This window comes from Geotrypetes seraphini, chromosome 5 (genome assembly GCF_902459505.1).
Source record: "Geotrypetes seraphini chromosome 5, aGeoSer1.1, whole genome shotgun sequence".
In the NCBI taxonomy this organism is placed as follows: Eukaryota; Metazoa; Chordata; class Amphibia; order Gymnophiona; family Dermophiidae; genus Geotrypetes; species Geotrypetes seraphini.
In genome coordinates, this window is record NC_047088.1 from 258501821 (window position 1) to 258521977 (window position 20157).

Genomic DNA, 20157 nt, shown 5'->3' on the forward strand with positions numbered 1-20157 from the left:
GTCACAACCTACAGTAATGTGAGAATGGATGCACAACATATGAATTTAATGAAGTTGTATTGAACACATGCTTTGTTCTTGTCTTTAAAAGATAAAATCGTTTTAATAGCGGCATTTTGAGCTGCTTAAAAATAATTCTGGTTTAGCGTTTGCTTCAGTAAATTGATCAATTCAAGGACAATCAAAAGCGTAACACAGTTAAAGCCATGTTTACCAATGTAAGCACATAGCTGAATTACTGTTCTCTTATTAAAAGTGTGGGTTATTTTGCTGCATGTACACATTTACCTGTAGGAAAAAATGGGCAGGGTTAGGGTCAGAGAACTTGAAAATGCACTCACTGCATGTTCATCCTTCTGGCAAATACCTTGCCTCTGCTTTGTATGGGTAGTGTATGCCAGCTATCATGTTCAAAATTGGAGGGTGCCTCCAGGACGAATGAGTTTGCAGTGGGCCTGCAGGACTCCCCGTTGCCTTCTTTACCCTTGCAAAAAAACATTATACTCATCACCTGACCAGTGGCTGATTAGCTCCAGGCTATGCAGTATGTTGTGACGAGGGTACTGGCAGCAAAAGATAATTAGTAAAACCATTCCTAATGAAAGATTAGGTTCTTATCTTTGCTAATCTTCTTTCTTGTAAATCCACACTCTATTCCTGGAACCCACCCTGGGAGTTGCTGATTCGCCAATTGTCTGCCTCAATAAGTACTAGTAAATTGGACCTTTGGTTATTTGGCCAGCCATTCTAAGACTGACATCCGATCATACTGCAAACTTTGCCCTTGGGGTTATTAGCTAATGTGCCCCACACTGTTAGTGCAGGCTGCGTCTCCTTGTTCTAATTTTACGAAACCTATTTGATTGTTCATTATTATTATGAAGTGTTATGTTTTGAGCAGATTAGATTTGTTTCTCGGGGAGTTTCCCCATACCCCTCCCTTTTCTGTGTCCTATAAAGGTATGACTGGTTTGCTTTTGTCAGAGGGCAGTCCTGAGGTAAGAGGGGAGGATCAAAATGAGGTACGTTAGATAGATTGTGAGCCCACCGGGACAGATAGGGAAAATGCTTGAGTACCTGATTGTAAAAACCTCTTAGATAACCTTGATAGGCGGTATATAAAATCCTAATAAACTTGAAACTTGATGTAAATGAAGCTGCCTACAAGAGATCTCACGAGATGGGTTTGGACAATTTTCTGGAGGAAAAGTCCATAGTGTTATCGAGACAGACATGGGGAAGCCACTGCTTGCCCTGGATCGGTAGCATGGATTGTTGCTACTCCTTGGGTTTTGGCCAGGTACTAGTGACCTGGATTGGCCACCATGAGAACGGGTTACTGGCAGTGTTCCCGCTAAGCTGCGTTGGCCTGCGCTCGCGCACAAAATATTACATCGCAGCGCAAAGTTTCTCTTCACAGCGCACACACGCGTCGGTAAGGTAAGGGGACGCATTGGGGGGATTGCACTTCCCCACAATTGCCATGCTTCGGTTCCTCTTCTTCCTTCCTTCCTCCCCCCCCCCCCCCCGCGGGACCCTGCGGCACCATCAACTCTTACTCCCTCTAATGTCGGCCCTGCAGCTCCAGACTTCCTCGCACCTTCTCCCCTCCCCCTTTGGATCGCTATTATTTTAAATGTTATAGCCGCGGAGCTGTATCCATCAGTGGAGATGTCTAACCTCGGCCTGCCCCGGAACTCTTACTGCAACAGTGACTTCCTGTTCCTGCCTAGACGGGCGGCTGCTGCAGTAAGAGTTCCGGGGCAGGCCGAGGTTAGACATCTCCACTGATGGATACAGCTCCGCGGCTATAACATTTAAAATAATAGCGATCCAAAGGGGGAGGGGAGAAGGTGCGAGGAAGTCTGGAGCTGCAGGGCCGACATTAGAGGGAGTAAGAGTTGATGGTGCCGCAGGGTCCCGCGGGGGGGGGGGGAGGAAGGAAGGAAGAAGAGGAACCGAAGCATGGCAATTGTGGGGAAGTGCAGAGCTGCAGGGAAGAGTGTTGCGGTACCCAGCTGGAGGGAGAAGGAAAATGAGGGAGGGAATTAAAGGAGATGCCAGGGCTTGGAGCGTAGGAGGAAGGTATGCCAGTCTAAGGGAAAAGGAAGGGGGAGATGTGAGAGCATGGAGGGGGAGCGAAAGATGGAAGAAAAGGAAAGGAGAGAGATGCCAGAGAATCAGGGAAGGGGAGATACCAGACTATGAGGAGAGGTGTGGGAGAGGGAAGGCGAGGAGAGAGATGCCAGACCAATGGGGTGAAAGGAGAGATGGAAGGGGGAGGCATACAGTTTCTGGAAGGGGCATAGAAGGAGAGAAGATGCCATATAGGGGAAGAGAGACGGCAGACAGTGGATGGAAGGAAGAGAGTTACAAGAAGATGAGGAAAGGAGAAACCACAGAAGACAAAGGTAGAAAAAAATTTCTATTTATTTATTGCTTTAGGAGACATGTGTCACTGTTTCTGTGAAGCATTGTATGCAGAGTCCAGCTTCTTGCTGGTTCAATTTAACCTTTGTCTATGTATTTTTATTTTATCCCCCCTTTTACAAAACTGTGAAGCGTTTTTAGCACCAGCCTTGGTGGTAGCAGCTCTGATGCTCAGAATTTTATGAGCATCAGAGCTGTTACCTCCGTAGCTAAAATCCACACTACAGTTTTGTAAAAGAGGGAGGGGTTAGTTTGTGATTACATATTCCTTACTAGGCGAAGGTGTTTTCTGTGTTCTGTGTGTTCGAAAGACATGGTTTTCTGTTAGGATTGACGGTGTAGGATTGATCTGTGCTGGTCTGGCTTGTTTAGTTTTACAATGGGTGTATTGATGTACTGCTCACTGCAATATGTAAGATGCTGCCTTTTCCTAGGTACTCATGTGTGACGTGTGGTTTGTTACTAAAAATCATGTTTTTCTTACAGATGGGGGGGGTGCCAAAAAATGATGGGCCCCGGATGTTACATATGCTAGGTACGCCACTGTATGTAAAGATACCAGAAAGCTGGCGTAGCAAAAACTTCTAAGTTTTGAGTATTTAACCCTCCCACAATCTCACGGGCACTCGTTTCAAGTTTATTGAGATTTTGATTTAAACGCAATATCAAATATTTTCAATGCGTATAACAAAAATAAATTTGGGGAAATAAATAAAACCATTTGAACCAGTGTTCCCGCTAAGCTGCGCTGGCGTGCGCTGGCGCACAAAATATTACATCGCAGCGCACACGTTTCTCGTCACAGCGCACGATCGGAAGAGGCGTACAGCAGATGGCAGGGCGGCGAGAGGAGAATCGGGCGAGTTGGCTCATAACTTGCTGGCGCCCGATATTTTTGGCTCACGGTGAAAAAAGTTTGCTCACAACACCCGCCCGCTTAGAGGGAACACTGGTTACTGGGCTTGATGGACCATTGGTCTGACCCAGTATGGCTATTCTTATATTCTTATGACTACCCATGTGTCCAGGAATAGAGTGGGATTATATAAGAAGCTTATTTAAAGTCACCACGAGATACAGGCTCACCGAGCCTTGTTTTTAAATTCATTTCATTTTGATTTCTGTTGTGGCTTGATAAGTTCCAAAGTAGTCTAGAATGGTAAGAGAGCTAGTGTACCAAAAAGGTATCATTATTTTCTTTGGTTGTTGACCTTTGTTTCTGTGCATTCAGATAATCACAATATATTCACCACTGTGGTTAGGGACAGTTCATTGTTTAGAAAGGGTTAATGAAAACTCTATTGCAGCGCTGGGGTCCTGGTATCATTAATCATACTGATTTGAAATTACCGCTGGCATCATTATCCATATGTGGCTTTTCCATTTGAACCTCTAGGCTTACAGTTTTGATGGAGGCGTATCGGTCATTTGTTTCAAGGCTTTCAAATTTTCGCATTCAGGTGGTGGAGGCCACTTGTTATGATCTGTTAAGAAAGAAATGCCAAAGTTTACTTGGAAACTTCACATTAAAGATATTCTTTTAGTTTTTATATTTCAGATTTACATCTACTACTACAAACAGAGAACCAAATAAAAAAATTAGTGTGAAAAAAATGATTGACCATATCATTCTCCTGGTGTTAACTCCTTAACTGATAGTATACCCAACAGGAGTGTTCAAAATGACCACAGGAACAAATGAGTTGCCTGCCATCCCCTGGCCTCTTCTCCTAATCCTTTCTGCATTTTCTTTCTCTCTTAGGACATCAGAAACCAAAGGGAAGAAAACTGGATGTCAGACTTTCCATCTTAGTCCCAGGGACTGTTCTGTATCCTGGCCAGCTTTCCCCATCATCTCCCTCATTGACATTATTTTGATCTGTCGCCTTGAGCCTGTATAGATATGTGCGACTCACAAATGGAAGATTAGATTATTTAGGCTGAAGAGAGAAAATACCAGGAGCCAGGAAGAAGAAAGATGTAGGTACCAAAAGAGGTCTATCTGTGCTTCTGCAACCAATTCCCTGCTGGCCATTCAGCACTGCCCCAATGACATCAACTAGAGGATAATATTTGGCAGGTCAATAAAATGGTTAAGTACCATTTTTATGAAATTGAAATTAATTAAATGTCTGAGATACTAACAATAGAATATTTAAGATTAGTGTTCTATATCATTATTACGCTGTTTTTTGACAACTGTTTTTAGTTGAATTACCTAAAAACTTTGAGTAATGTTTGGTTTTAGAGCGTCAATCATATTTCTGCTTTGCTGATGAAATTGCATTGGCTACCTGTCAATTTTCAGATTCAGTACAACATTTTGTTACTAGTGTTTAAGGATGTTATAGTGGCTATACCGTGCATTATTTCTCCAAACTTACATTTAAGATCAGCAATATCCAGTCTATTTGATATGCCTTCTTTCTGAGTACTCTACTTTGAAGAATACAAAGCTTCAGTATTCTATATACTTTACCACCTATGTTGAGATTGACTAGAACTAAGTCAGTTTAAAAAACTGTTAAAAACTCATTTGTTTCCATGTGCTTTTTCTTTTTTTAATTTCTTTATTCTTTTTCAAACTTACATCAAGTGCACAAAAAGAACAACATGAAATACTATCATATAACAATTGAACATCATACATTATATTCTTAATATGTAAATTAATTAAAAACCCTCCCCCTATACAATCATTAAAACTATCATATTCCTTCAAAATTTCAATTTCGCTACATCTTATCTTCCAACCCCCCCCACCCCCCCTATGTATATTATCAAAGAAAAATGATGCCTATTCACTACAAAAATCAACCATCGGTCTCCATATCTTTAAAAAATTTTTATAACTTCCTTTCTGTATTGCAATTGCTCTTTCCATCTTGTAAATATGACACAGGGAATTCCACCAAAACGTATAATTGAGATTACTATAATTTTTCCAGTTGTTAGTAATATGTTGCATAGCAACACCCGTCATTATCATCAAAAGCTTATTGTTATGTGCTGATAATTGACTTTTTTTCCTCATAGACATACCGAACAGAACAGTATCATATGATATTTCCACATGATTTTCCAATAAGCAATTTCCATGTGCTTTTTCAAAGCAGGAGGGATGCCCAGTTCCTTCTGATTGCAGGCCTGCCACTGCAAAATGGTGGGCCTTCCCCTTCCTGGTGCATCCTGGGATGCATAGGGAGGGGCCTAAGGAGGAGGGCCTTAGGCATCTGAGACAATCAGGGCTTTAGGCTTCTCCCTCTGTACCCCAGGATACATAGGGAGGAGCCTAAGCCCCTAATTGGCTCAAATGCCTAAGGCTGGGAAAGGGGGGAGGGCTTTACTTTTTAGAAAAAACCCAGAATACTTGGATCAAGGGAGAGAAATGGCAAGCAGGAAGACCAGCAAATTATTTTTGTATGCGAGGCCTCATTTGGAATACTGTGTACAATTTTGGGGATTGCACTTTCAAAAAGAACAGAACACGATGGTCCAAAGGGCAGCTACCAAAATAGTCAATGATCTTCATAAATTATAATGGGGCAAACTTAATCTATATATCTAGGAAGAAAGGTTAGACAAGGGAGACATGGCAAACAATTTAAATATCTTCAAAGACAAGGGAGATATGACAGATTTTCTTAGGGAGTGTGTGGTGCAGTGGTTAGAGCTACAGCCCCAGCGCCCTGGGGCTGTGGATTCAAATCCTACACTGCTCCTTGTGACCCTGGGCAAGTCACTTAATCCCCCAGTGCCCCAGGTACATTAGATAAAGTGTGAGCCCACCAAGACAGACAGGGAAAAATGCTTAAGTACCTGAATAATTTGTAATCCGCATAGAATTGTAGGATATGCAGAATATAAATAAATTAATAAATGCAAGTTTCTCCATGGTAAAAATCTGTCTTAATTTCGGTTATAAAGAAGTGATATATGGCTTGATAGAAATAAATGCACAGAAGGCAAGAATCTTTCAACAAAATGAAGACTGGAACAAGGGTTCAAAGGATGAAGGTGAAAGGGGTTAGATCACGACTAATCTAAGGAGATATTACTTAGCAAAAAAGATACTATCTTATTTGGCACAGCAATGAGAGCAAAGAGTCAAATTTCTTCAAACAATAACAAACTTTTATTTATACTGACTGGGGTAGCAGTACAACAAATTACATATAACTGGAAAAATTATGATAGGTTAAACTATAACTTCTGGTGGAATTCCGTATGCCATATATATAAAATGGAGCGTGCATTAGCAACACAGAGAGGTTATTTTGGCAAGTTTCAGAAGATCTGGGGGCCATTAGCAGATTTCTGTAATGAATGAAATCATTTTCCCATAATAAAAATCTTATTAAGAAGGGAGGGGGGTGGGTTTCATTTTATTTAAATTATCTCATAAAATATTTGTCATTATTTTTATTATAATTGTTATGTGTATTGAGAGGGGAGGGAAAAGAAGGGTTTAAATTTTAACAACATGGGGAAGGCGATGGCTTCCGCAACCGAGGGCGTTATTTGGATTTTATAATATAGCCTCAACCCAAACCCAGGGGAATGTCAGCATTTATCTCCAGAGCCCTTTTGATGGGGAAAAAAGCCATCCTCACCAACTGGCTCTCCCGTGATCCCCCGTCATATGCACATTGGAGATCCCTAATGATAGTGCACGCAACACTGGAGAGACGCATGGTGGGAGACTTGACTCTTGGCCCGGGTCGCAAATTTTGTCAGGTGTGGGAGCACTTCTGGCAGGACCTCACCCCGCGTGCTCGCAGTAGACTTTTGAATCTTTACGATTTTATTCCCACTCTCAGCTGTTGGACTGGCCCTGGATTCTTGGGGAGGGGAGGGGAACTGATTATATTGTTGATAATGTTATTTCCTGACTGGTACTACTGGTTGTATTGGCTTCTTACTGCTGGAATAATAAAAATCATTTAAACATAAATTTTAACAACAATTATTATACATATTAGGTAATACAGATATTTTAGGTATTATTGTTTATAAATACAGAATAATATATTGTATTTACAGTGATACATGAAAGGAATTCAAGTGTATGTTTTATGTGATCTTTTTAAATTTCTATGTTACACTTGTGGATATATGAAAATGAATAAAAAATTTAAAATGAAAAAAGAGCACATCAGAGGGAGCAGCCTTGCACCCTCCCCAAGAAGGTGGTAGAAGTAAGGAAAGTCTGAATTCAAGAATCTCTAAGGGTGAGCAGAATAATGTTTGGATGGAGCTGTGATACATACATATAGTTTACTTTGGATTTTGCTCACACTCTTTTTCAGTAATGGCTCAAGGTGAGTTACATATTTATAAATAATATGTGGACACAAATTTACCCCCTCTGAACAACTGTGAATTTGCATGTTATGTGTGTATTCTGAGGTCAGGCACATAGGATACCTGTTTTAAGTCTTTCCTACGCTATCAAGTTACCCCCTTAGTGCAGACAGACAGTTTAGCTAAGCTGCATTTGTTGCTCTTCTGTTTTGTATTTGTAATATTTTTAACTGAAATTAGTCATTTATTTTCTAAACCACAGTGTAGTTGGGCACAGGATAATTATCATGGATTCTGGAGAAATGGGGGTTTAGACCAGGGGTAGGCAATTCCGGTCAGGGCCAGATTTAGATGAAAAGAGGCCCTAGGCTATTCCACTTATGAGGCCCTTTCACCTCCCATTTTTAAGTTTGTAAATTACATGAGAGATAATAAAATACATCATTACTGTGATATATATCAATATGTTAAATGAAACATGTTGTTATTGGTACTAACCTTAATAAAAAATGTGACACGGATAACAAATAAAAAAAAGTCGAGAACCCTTATTTGGACATTTATTCTCAGCACCATATATAATACTTGTAACAATAACTAATCAAACATAACACACAACATTGCCCCTTCCTATGTCCATAGTGCCCCCAGTGCGTCCTTCCTCAGTTCACCCCCCCTCCGATGCACACCTGCCTCCCATCCCCCTTCCATTGAACACCCCCCCATGCCATCCTGCCTGCCTTTCATTAAACCTCTACCACCCCCCTCCGATGCCAGCCTGCCTGCCTCCCATCCCCCTTCCACTGAACCCCCCCCCCGATGCCAGTCTGGGCCGCCCTGTCCTGACAGATCCACGTTTTGCCTTTCTCCCCGCGGGGCTGAGCTTTGCCCAGCTGTTTCCGGACTGACGTCTTTCCCTCCCCGATCCTCCTCCGAGTCGGCGCCCCTTTGCGGCTGGAGCCGGTTCCGATCCCGAAGCGTAGAATTTCTCCTTATTTTTGGTTCAGTGTTTTAGTGTTCATATATATATAATAATAGAATAATTTTGCTAACAATTTGAATGTAGGCCCCTCTTGATCTTGAGGCCCTAGGCTGAAGCCTAGTTAGCCTATAGGAAAATCCGGCCCTGATTCCGGTCCTCGAAAGCAGGAGCCAGGTCAGGTTTTCAGGATCTCCACCATGAATATGGATGAGATGGATTTGCATGCACTCCCTCCTTGAGATGCAAATCTATCTCATGCGTATTTATTGTGGATATCCTGAAAACTTGACCTGGCTCCGGCTCTCAAGGACCGGAATTGCTGATTCCTTTTTTTATGGGAAAGGATTATCTTAATCTGAATGATATATATATATACACTAGTGTTTTAGCCCATTACATTAACGGGTGCTAGAGTAGATGTCTATTTTGGGGGTTTTTTTCTTTGTCTCTTTCTCCTTGTACGCTCTCTGTCATTCTTTCTGTCTCTGTCTCCCTGGCCCCCTGTATTGCTCTGTTGCGCCATGCCTGCCTGTCTCTCAGTGGCCCCCTTCCTTTGTCCATAGTGTCCCATCCTATGTCCTTAGTGCCCTCAGTGCTTCCTTCCTATGTCCTTAGTGCCCTTTCCTATGTCCTTAGTACCCCAGTGTTAGTGCCCTTTCCTATGTCCTCAGTACCTCAGTGGTTCCTTCCCATGTCCTTAGTACCCCTTCCTACGTCCTTAGTGCCCCCAGTGCCTCCTTCCCATGTCCTAAGTGCCCCCAGTGCCTCCTTCCTGTGTCCATAGTACCCCCAGTGCCTCCTTCCCATGGCCTTAGTGGCCCCAGTGCATCCGTCCTGTGTCCTTAGTGCCCCCAGTGCCTCCTTCCCGTGTCCCTAGTGCCCCCAGTGCCTCTGGTCCTGTGTCCTTAGTGCCTCCAAGTGCCCCCTTCCTATGTCCCCCTCACTGCCTTCCAGACTTTGATCCAACTCCACCCCCAAAGCCAGCCTGCCTGCCTGCCTCTCATCCCCCTCCACCCACCCCATTCCCCCTGTACAGTAGAACCTGGCATTTTTATTTCCCTCCCTCCCATCCCCCTGTGCAGTAGAACCGGTGATCAGCCTGTTTCCATCTTCCACCCCCCCCGCCACCGTACAGCTGACTCCATTGACCCTCCCATCCGCCCCTCCCACTGCGAGATGACCTACAAACCTTCCAGAACCAGCAGCGTCCCTAGCACGTTAAAGACGCTGCTTCACGACCTTCTAATGCCGATTTCCTTTGCCGCGTCTCTGTCTCTGATGATGTCATTAGGGACGCGGCAGAGGAAATCGGCATTAGAAGGTTGCGAAGCAGCGTCTTTAAAGTGCTGGGAACGCTGCTGGTTCCGGAAGGTTTTTTGTTGTTTCGTGGTGGATGGGAGGTTCAACGGAGGTTCGGGGAGAGGGGGACGAAGACAACGAACTGCTTCCTTATAGTGAGTCGAGGGAGAGAGAAGCGTGCATGCGTACTCTTGCCGGCGGGGACCTACAGGTTCATGGAAAATGGAACACGCAGGTAAGAGTGCGCATGTGCGCTTAGGGTTTTATTATATTAGATACACATTCTAGTGCATTTCAGAGAAAAAGCACTCTGCTTTAATGCAAGCTTCAGTCACAAGATTTGACCAGAAGATGGTGCTGAACTGCAATAAAACATGCTTGAATACATTATATTAGTGTCTTCTATCCCACCAATACCTTTCAGTTCTGGGCGGTTTACAACAAGAATTGGCCTGGGTTGATAGATCTAGTATGCGTCGGAATCTGGTTAGATCATTTGACAAATTTCTTGAATAATATAGTTTTCAGTTCTTTCCTGATGACCTACTGTCCACTTTCCCTCACCTCTTTAAGCTCAATCAACTTGTAATGTCTTTTAATCTTTTGTAAACCGCATAGAACTTCACGGTACTGCGGTATATAAACTGTTATTATTATTTTGTAGCTGGGCGTCATGGTCAGCAGGTTTGAGAGGTGTCGGTATAGTCTTGCTGTTCTGGTGGCTAGTAGACTTACAGTCCTCTGCTCCATGCCCAGCCACCAGAAATGGAGTTTAAATTTTCCTGTGCCGTGCTACAGCTCCAAAAACTTCTCAGGTTTCTTATTGCTGGACCAGAATAGAAATACAGACACTACCACTTTAGCAGATCCGCAAGTACAGTACTGCTAACCAGGAAATGCAAGGATAGATTTATACCTGGAACTTCCCAAGGAGAGTGATACAAGCTTTGTCCACCATCAACCTTCACCGTTTCTCCAGTTATAAAAGAGGCAGCAGGGGAAAGGAGGAAGCACACCATAGGGGAGATCTAATCAAAATAAAACAAATGGCGTTTCTTTTAGAATTACACACATGCATTTGGCAAATTTTCTTCTTTTTAATATGCTCATACTGTACAGGTTAATTTACACAACAAATTATGTATGTAAATGCATTTGTCTTCCTAAGCCCGCCTTTGGGAATGCATGTCTGCAGGCTGTAAATGCAAAGGTTTATCCAAGAACAAGCAAGATACAAGGTCCTTACCAATGGGTCACGTTCTCTCACTGAGTCCAGTAGGGCACAAAATGTAACTAGGCTCTACAGCACATCCTACTACAAGTGCAGGACCACCTCTGTCCTGAACTAAGTTTTTGATACTGTAGATGTCTTCTGTTCCTTTTAATCTTCAAGGTACAGTGGTACCTTGGTTTGCAAGCATAATTCGTTCCAGAAGCATGCTCGTAATCCAAAGTGTATGTCAATAAGAGCAAAGAGCCAAATTTCATCTAAAAATAACAGGCTTCTTTTGATTATGACAGGGGTCGCCATACAACATATCACAAGTAATTGGAAGAATTGGAGCAGACTCAATTACAGTTTTTGGTGGAATTCGTTGTCACATTTATAAAATGGAAAGAACAATAACCATACAAAAAGGAAATTATAATAAATTTAAAGAGATTTGGGGGCCATTGACAAATTATTGTAATGAAAAGATACCATTTTTCCTTTATTAGTACAATTGTAAATAAGGGTGGGGGATTTCTGATCTTTTATTAAATGTTTAGATCAGTAGGAAAGGATATTATGTATGATATATGTAATTGCATATGATATGGTAGGGAGGGGGTTAAATTTTATTAATTAAGGTTGAATATGATAGATAATCAAGTGATGTATTCAATTTCAAATGTCACTTATTGATTCCTTGTTGTAAGTTGTAAAAATGAATAAAGATTTATAATAATTAAAAAAAAAAAAAATCCAAAGCGCTCATATATCAAAGCGAGTTTCTCCATTAGAAGTAAGATCATCTGGAAGCATTGGATGATTGCAGGTATAAGGACTTTAAATGATGTTATTTTAAATGGTAAACTGCTTGATTTTTCACAGTTGCAGCATAAATATGGTCTTTTTTTTTTAATACTTTATTCATTTTAACATATACATCAAGTGTACAGTAAATAACAACAATTAGAACATATTGTATATTAGTTTGAAATTCTACACTAATATACAACAAGAAGGTTTATCACCCCCCCACCCAGATTCATATATAACCAAAATATACCACATGAATATATTTTATTTCGTTCATATATATTATTAGTGAAAAATCCAAATACCCCCATCCCCAAACCACAAGTAAATCAAAATTGGGAAAAATGTAAATTATTCATTATAATAATTTAATAATGGCCCCCACACATCCTTAAACTTATTATAAAAGCCTTTTTGAACTGCCAACGCTCTTTCCATTTTATACACTTGACAAACTGAATTCCACCAGAAACAATAGTTCAGTCTTTTATAATCCTTCCAATTATGTTATTTGTTGGATGGCAACTCCTGTCAATATCATCAAAAGCTTGTTGTTATTAGCAGATATCTGACATTTAGCTCTCATAGACATGCCAAATAAAATTGTATCATAAGACAATGCTACGTTATTCTCTAACAAGCAATTTATTTGATCCCATATAGACTGCCAAAATGCCTTGATGAATGGACAATAAAACAATAAATGATCTAATGTTCCAGCTTCAAGATGACAATGCCAACATCTATTAGACTTAGAGCAATCCAATTTTTGTAAACGAACAGGGGTCCAGAGTGCTCTATGCAACAGGAAAAACCATGTTTGCCTCATAGACGCAGACATTGTACATTTCATCCTCCAGGACCAAATACGTGGCCATTGAGATGCAGTAATCTGATGCTTAATCTCAATGCTCCAAATATCTCTAAGTCCAGTCTTTGGTTTCTTATTTATATAGCCAGATAATAATTTGTACCACTGTGCGGCCTGGTGACCCAGAAAGTCTGCCTGAAAGCATAAGAAATCCAAACTAAATTGATTATTAAGAGATTTCCATTCAGGGAACCCTGCCTGAATAGCCTACTTCAGTTGTTTTTTATCAAGACCAAATTTAAACTGCAACTGTGAAAAATCCAGCATTTTACCATTAAATATAACATCATTTAAAGTTCGTATACCAGCTTTAATCCAATCCTTCCAGACAATCTTAAATCTGCCTATTTGTATCCTGGAGTTTAGCCATATACAGTGGTGCCTCGCATAACGAACGCCTCACACAACGAACGCTGCACACAACGAACTTCATGTCTTGATTCACACAACAAACTTTGTTTCACACAACGAACTTCACACAACGAACTTCGTTTCACACAACGAACTTCGTTTCACACAACGAACTTCGTTTCACACAACGAAGTCGCCCGAGCTGCCGATGTATTGCATCCTTCCGCGCAGGCACTGCAGGCAGTCGTTAGTCACTGCGCTTAACTGCCCTCTCTCACTGTATACAGTCGTCCTTTTAAGATAAACTCAATATTTTTTATACATCATGGCTTCTAAAAAAAGCAGGAAGGTGATTTCTGTTGAAATGAAACGGGAAATAATTAGAAGGAGTGAATGTGGGGTAAAACAGTGTGACCTCGTCAAAGAGTTTGGCCTCAGCAAGACCACCATTTTGACAAATTTATCTTTTTTTATGTCATCTTAGCATATTTTATGCTGCAGAACGAATTATTTTTTTTAACATGTATTGTTATGGGAAAACGCGTTTCACATAACGAACTTTTTGCATAACAAACTTGCTCCTGGAACCAATTAAGTTCGTTGTGTGAGGCACCACTGTATTTTGATATGTAGATTTTTGAATTGGAAGAGGTGTTAAAATTATTAACATATCTTAAAGTTTTCCAAGTGTCCATTAAAATTCTATTGTTTTTCCGTATTCTAGGCATATTAATACTGAGCAGATGACGAAGCCTAATGGGAAACATGAGTTGCCATTCCAACCACAACCAATCTGGTAATTTATCCATGAGATCTGGGAGGAAATAAATAAGGTCTTAATAAATCACAAAGTTTTAGGTGGCTGCAACTGAAGCAGGGTAGGGTTCCCTGAATGGAAAAATCTGAATACGCAATATAGTCTGGAATTTCTATGCTTTCAGGCGGACTTTCTGGGACACCAGGCCGCACAGTGGTATAAAATTATAAGTGAATATGTTTTTATTTATAGTTCTTTATTCATTTTAAATTTCTTACATCAAGTGATAGATATATAATACATATAATTTTCAATATACACTTGAATATCCAACAATATTTATTTTAATACAAACATATAGAAAGACCCTCTTTGCAATAAATTATAAATCATCTGTTCTTATAATATTGTACCCACCCTATCCCCTATTATATGTTCTATCCTTGTGCTATGATATCTGATCTTTAGAAAAAAGAGCCAATGGTCCCCAGATTTTATTAAATTTTTTAATATAGCCTTGTTGTAACGCTATTGCTTTTTCCATCTTATATATATGGCAAATAGAATTCCACCAAAAAGTGAAATTTAATTTTGTATGATCTTTCCAGTTTTGTGTAATTTGTTGTATAGCGACCCCTGTTAATATCAATAAAAGTTTATTATTATTTGCTGATATTGGACTCTGTGTTCTCATTGCTGTTCCAAATAAAATTGTGTCATATGTAAGTCCAACATGATTTTCTAATAATATATTAATTTGGGGCCAAATTGTTTTCCAAAAAGCATTTATACAGGGACAAAAATAGATTAAATGATCTAATGTCCCAATTTCTACCTTACAATGCCAGCATCTATTAGATTTAGAACTATCTACTTTTTGTAATCGAGTAGGGGTCCATAAAACTCTATGTAATAAAAACAACCATGTTTGACTCATAGATGCTGACATTGTAGTATGTATTCTCCAGGACCAAAATTTTTGCCATTGAGTTGCAGAAATTGTCTGTCCTATCTCAATACTCCAAATGTCCCTAAGTCCTGTTCTTTTTTTTTTATTTAAAAATCCATATAATAATTTATACCATTTTGCGGCTTGGTGTCCCAAGTGAATATGTTAAAAAGAAACCCAAAAATGGTCTTAAGAGATATTTGGAGCATTGAGATTAAGCATCAAATTTCAGCATCTCAATGGCCACAAATTTGGTCTTGGAGGATGAGATGTACAGTGTCTGCATCTATGAGACAAACTTGTTTTTTACTTCTGCATAGAGCGTTTTGGACCCCAGTTAGACGACAAAAGATAAATAGTTCAGAGTCTAATAGATGTTGGCACTGTAATCTTGAAGTAGGGACTTTAGATCATCTTTTGTTTTATTGTCCCTTTATCTTAGCCTTTTGGAACTCAATTTGGGATCAAGTAAATTGTTTATTGAAAAAGCATGTGGCATTATCTTATGATTCAGTACTATTTGGTATGTCTATGAGGAAAAAGAGCCAAATATCACATAACAATAAACTTTTATTGATAATGACAGGAGTCGCCATTCAGCATATCACAAGTAATTGGAAAAATTACAGTAGACTCAATTACAATTTCCGGTGGAACTCATTATGTCACATATATAAAATGGAAAGAGCAATAGCTATACAACAAGGAAGCTATAAGAAATTTAATAAAATTTGGGAGCCATTAACTTCTTATTGTAATGAGTAAACACCATTTTCTATTGTAATATACACCGTCTAATGATTGGGGGGAGGGGGAGGTATATTTTACACTTTTCTTATTGGGGAAATGATAGAGGAATAATGGGAGGGGAGGGTGGTAATTTGATGTAGTGTAAGATAAATCAGAAAGATTGTCAAGTGATGTGTTTAATTGTATTGTTTTGTTGTTTGTGCACTTGATGTAAGATTGAAAAGAAATAAAGAATTTGAAAAAAGAAAAAAAAAAAAAAAAGAAGTACCGGTAATGGAAATTCAGATGATTCGTTCCACATCCCCAAAATAGGCCTATGTCATCTCTCCCCTCCCCGATTCATATCCCTTCTTCTCTCTGTTTTCCCTCCCTTTTTCTTTCTCACCTCCATGGTTCGCCTTCGAGCGGATCCAGATTCAATGGGACTCCAAGTATCCTATATGCCAGTGTATCGCACACTAGTGTACCTCCTGCGATTTCAAGTGTGCTGAGGCACACTGGGGAGGAGGAGAGGTGCCGGCTGATTGTCTCTCGCAGCGAGGCGCACATCCTATATGCAATCAGCTGGCGCCAGCGCCTCTCCTTCTCTCTGGCCCTCTTCCTTTCTAGCACCCCCCACTGGCATCTCAGGGCCTGTCTGAAGGGCCTTCGCGCATGCAAGGACATCAACATGACAATGTCATGCTTGCACATGACATCACGACATCCATGCACTTCCAGGTGCCTCAAGCCGCAGCCTTTAGTGTGCCGCAGCTTGAGAAAGTTTGCAGGATACTGCTGTATGCTTTCCTTTCAGTCACAGGACATTAAAAAAAACTATGGCCTCCTTTTACGAAACCGAGATAGCAGTTTCTAGCGCAGGGAGCCCGCTGAATGGCCTGCGCTGCTCCCGATGCTCATTGATTTTCTATGAGCAACGGGAGCAGCGCAGGCCATTCAGTAAGGCAGTTTCCTAAAAGAGTGGGTAAGTGAAATCGGAACACATTTTGACTAGGTACCTCTTCAGGAAGCCCCAGTCTTTTGGCAGGAATCTTAGTGACATTGTCTTTAAAGAGACGATGTCCTACTTCTTTATAATGTGCAACAGCAGTTTCTGAAAAGATTGTTCCCTGTAATAGAAAAAAAAATATAAAGTATAAATAAATGCCAACTACAGTCAGTTTTTATAGTGCTACTACTAATCATTTCTATATGACTCCTAGACATAAGCAACGCTGTACATTAAACATTCAAGAGACAGTCCCTGCTCAATAGAGCTTACAATCTAATCAAGAAAATAAACAGGACAAGTAGCAGCTTTACAAGCGAGTGGGAGTTATGAATTAAAAGCAATCTCAAAAAAGTGGGATTTTAGCCTAGATTTGAATACTTCCAGAGACAGAGTTCGACGTACAGACTCAGGCAATCTGTTCCAGGTGCTAGTGACCTTTGGCCAGCATGGAATGTTGCTACTCCTTGGGTTTTGGCCAGGTACTAGTGACCTGGATTGGCCACCGTGAGAATGGGCTACTGGGCTTGATGGACCATTGATCTGACTCAGTAAGGCTGTTCTTAAGGATATAGCCTGGAATTGTCAGTAGAGAAGGGTACAGCTAGGTGAGACTTACCCGATAAGTGGAGTTCCCAAGGAGGAGTTATGCAGAATGAATGAACTCGTTAAGTCAATAAAAGGAGTTCGTTGTTTTTTTTTGTTTTTTTTAAATATCTTTATTCGTTTTTACATTATGCAAACAAGTGTACAATAATTCAAGTCATACTATACATTCTTCACTTGAAACTTTACATTCATTTTATACCATAAACTATCTCCCCTCCCTCCCTTTCCATATATTACCCCTCATAATGTCATAAAACCCACCCATCCCTCCTCCCCCCTACATATATTTAATGGGGATAAATAATTAATGGTCTCCACACAAAAGGAGTTCGAACTGTATGCGGAAATTGATAAGGAGCTAATGAAGCAACTTGAGGAGAGGGGTGACGTGACTCTGGTGGAATATACGTCATGCAGCAGAATTTTGAACTGATCGAAGGGGAGAGAGATGGTTAAGTGGAACATCTGTGAGAAGCAAGTTGCAGTAATCTAGGTGAGAGGTGATAAGGGTGTGGATAAATAAATAAATAAAATATTTAAATAAAGGGTAAAGGGGATAGGACTTGTTATACCATTTTTTCTGTGTGGTTTACATACGAGGTACTTATTTTGCAACTGGGACAATGAAGTGTTGAGTGACTTGCCCAGAGTCACAAGGAGCTGCAGTGGGAATTGAGCTCCAACCTCAGGGTGCTGAGGCAGTTGCTCTAACCACTAGGCCACTTCTCCACTAGCATCAATCCAACAAGTTTCTAGGGTGTCAGAGCTATCCTATGGGATCACAATACATTGCGCTTCTTTATTGACATCATATTTCTCAACACATTTTCCTCCCCCAAAAGAATCACTGTCCTCTGTATAAGAACATAAGAATTGCAGCTCCTGGGTCAAACCAGTGGTCCATCATGCCGAGCAGTCTGCTCACGCGGCGGCCCTCTGGTCAAAGACCAGCTCCCTGAGACTAGCCCTACCTGCATACGTTCTGGTTCAGCAGGAACTTGTCTAACTTTGTCTTGAATCCCTGGAGGGTGTTTTCCCCTACGACAGACTCCGGAAGAGCGTTTCAGTTTTCTACCACTCTCTGGGTGATGAAGAATTTCCTTAAGTTTGTACAGAATCTATCCCCTTTTAACTTTAGAGAGTGCCCTCTCGTTCTCTCTACCTTGGAGAGGTGAACAACCTGTCTTTATCTACTAATATTCCCTTCATTATCTTGAATGTTTCGATCATGTCCCCTCTCAGTCTCTCTAATCTGTCACCGTACGGCAACTCCTCCAGCCCTTTAACCATTTTAGTCGCTCTTCTCTGGACCCTTTCGAGTAGTACCGTGTCCTTCTTCAGGTATGGCGACCAGTGCTTACACTTACCATAGATTTTGCTACTACACTGTCTGCAATAGTCTCTCAGTAAGGCTGTATTTGCACAGATTGCTTATTAGCATCACTGCCACTGCTTTACCTTTAGATTCCTTTTCTGCAGAAAATTCTACCTTTCTATAATTTATTGACACCTGTAAATATGTGAATATTCTTTATCATTCTCACCCTATTCCATTCAGTGTTGCAGATTTTGTAATCATTTTAGTAACCTCTCCCTGAGCTGCTTTCATCCCAGCACCCCGAAGTACAACATTCATAGCGAAGCGTGGTATATGAGATAGGATGCCTCATGACGCCTTTGCTTGAGTAATCAACCATACTGTTATTTTTCAGTTACTTTATTATACTGACTGGCTATCCTTTTGAAAGTGTTACTCCAAGAGTATTTATATTTGACAAATATATTTTCTCTTGCAATACAAAAATTCATTAGCCACATTTCAAAGCATATGCATTTTTTTTTTTTTACACATTTTAGCGGAGAATTACATACCTCAAACCTTAAGCCATTTTCAGAAATGGTCTCTGTTCCACGCAGGACTCCAAAAGACAGGCAGAACTGCAAAGTCTCTAAGCATCGTTAATATATTGGTGCAGGGATGAGGGATTCAGATTTGTTAAAACTGGGCAACATCCTGGGAAAGGAGCGCATGGTTCAGTGTGGAATATCTTTGAAGGATACTATTGAAACAGGAACCTTAGGGAATCCTGATAGAGAGGTCTCGATAATGGTGAAAGAAAGCCAGGAGTGTTTATGGGGAGAGCAGAGTAAAGGATGCAAATTATCCCTATCAAAATCAGTAGATGCAGGGAAAAACACAATTTGAATTGCCTGTTTACAAATGCCAGAAACCTGAGAAATAAGATGGGGGGGAGAGAGTATATAGAACTAAATGAAGAGCTAGATATAACAGACATCTCAGAACGCTAGTGGAAGGAGGACAAATCGGTAGGACACTATCAAGGTATAAATTATATTGCAGTGATAGAGCTGATCAAATTAGGGGGGGAATTATGCTATACGTTAAAGAGGAAATTGAGTCAAACAGAACAAACATTTACATGAAACAAGGTAGCAAGGAATCCGTATGGATAGAAATTCCATATGTGAAGGGAAGGAGTATCCTGGTGGGGCTGAACTATTGTCCGCCAGGAAAGAATAGACAAATGAAAAAATGTTTGCAGAAATTCGGAAAGCTGGCAAATTGGATCACAGTATAACAATGGGTGATTTCAACTACACCAATACTGACTGGATAAATATTACATCAGGGAGGGCTAGGAAGGTAAAATTCCTAGATGTAATAAATGACTGCTTCTCGGAGCAACTGGTCCAGGAATCGACAAGCGGGAGCTATTTTAGATCTAGTCTTTAGTGGAATGCAGGGCATCGTACAAGAGGTAAAGGTGTTGGGTCCACTGGAAAACAGTGATCATAAGATCAAATCTGATCTAACAGGCATTT

General features: G+C 40.6%; 1 protein-coding gene across 1 annotated transcript in view; it reads right to left on the reverse strand.

The window, feature by feature from the left end:
* Window positions 1–3350: 3350 nt before the first annotated feature.
* PECR (peroxisomal trans-2-enoyl-CoA reductase) overlaps window positions 3351–20157 on the reverse strand; it is a 68418-nt gene continuing 51611 nt past the window's right edge. Inside the window, exons 6-8 of the mRNA XM_033945965.1 lie at window positions 16715–16825; window positions 10932–11043; window positions 3351–3914 (exon numbers count right to left, since the gene is read on the reverse strand). Of these exons, the coding sequence (XP_033801856.1) occupies window positions 3829–3914; window positions 10932–11043; window positions 16715–16825 (309 nt within the window). The 3' untranslated portion in view covers window positions 3351–3828. The remainder of the gene's footprint in view (window positions 3915–10931; window positions 11044–16714; window positions 16826–20157) is intronic.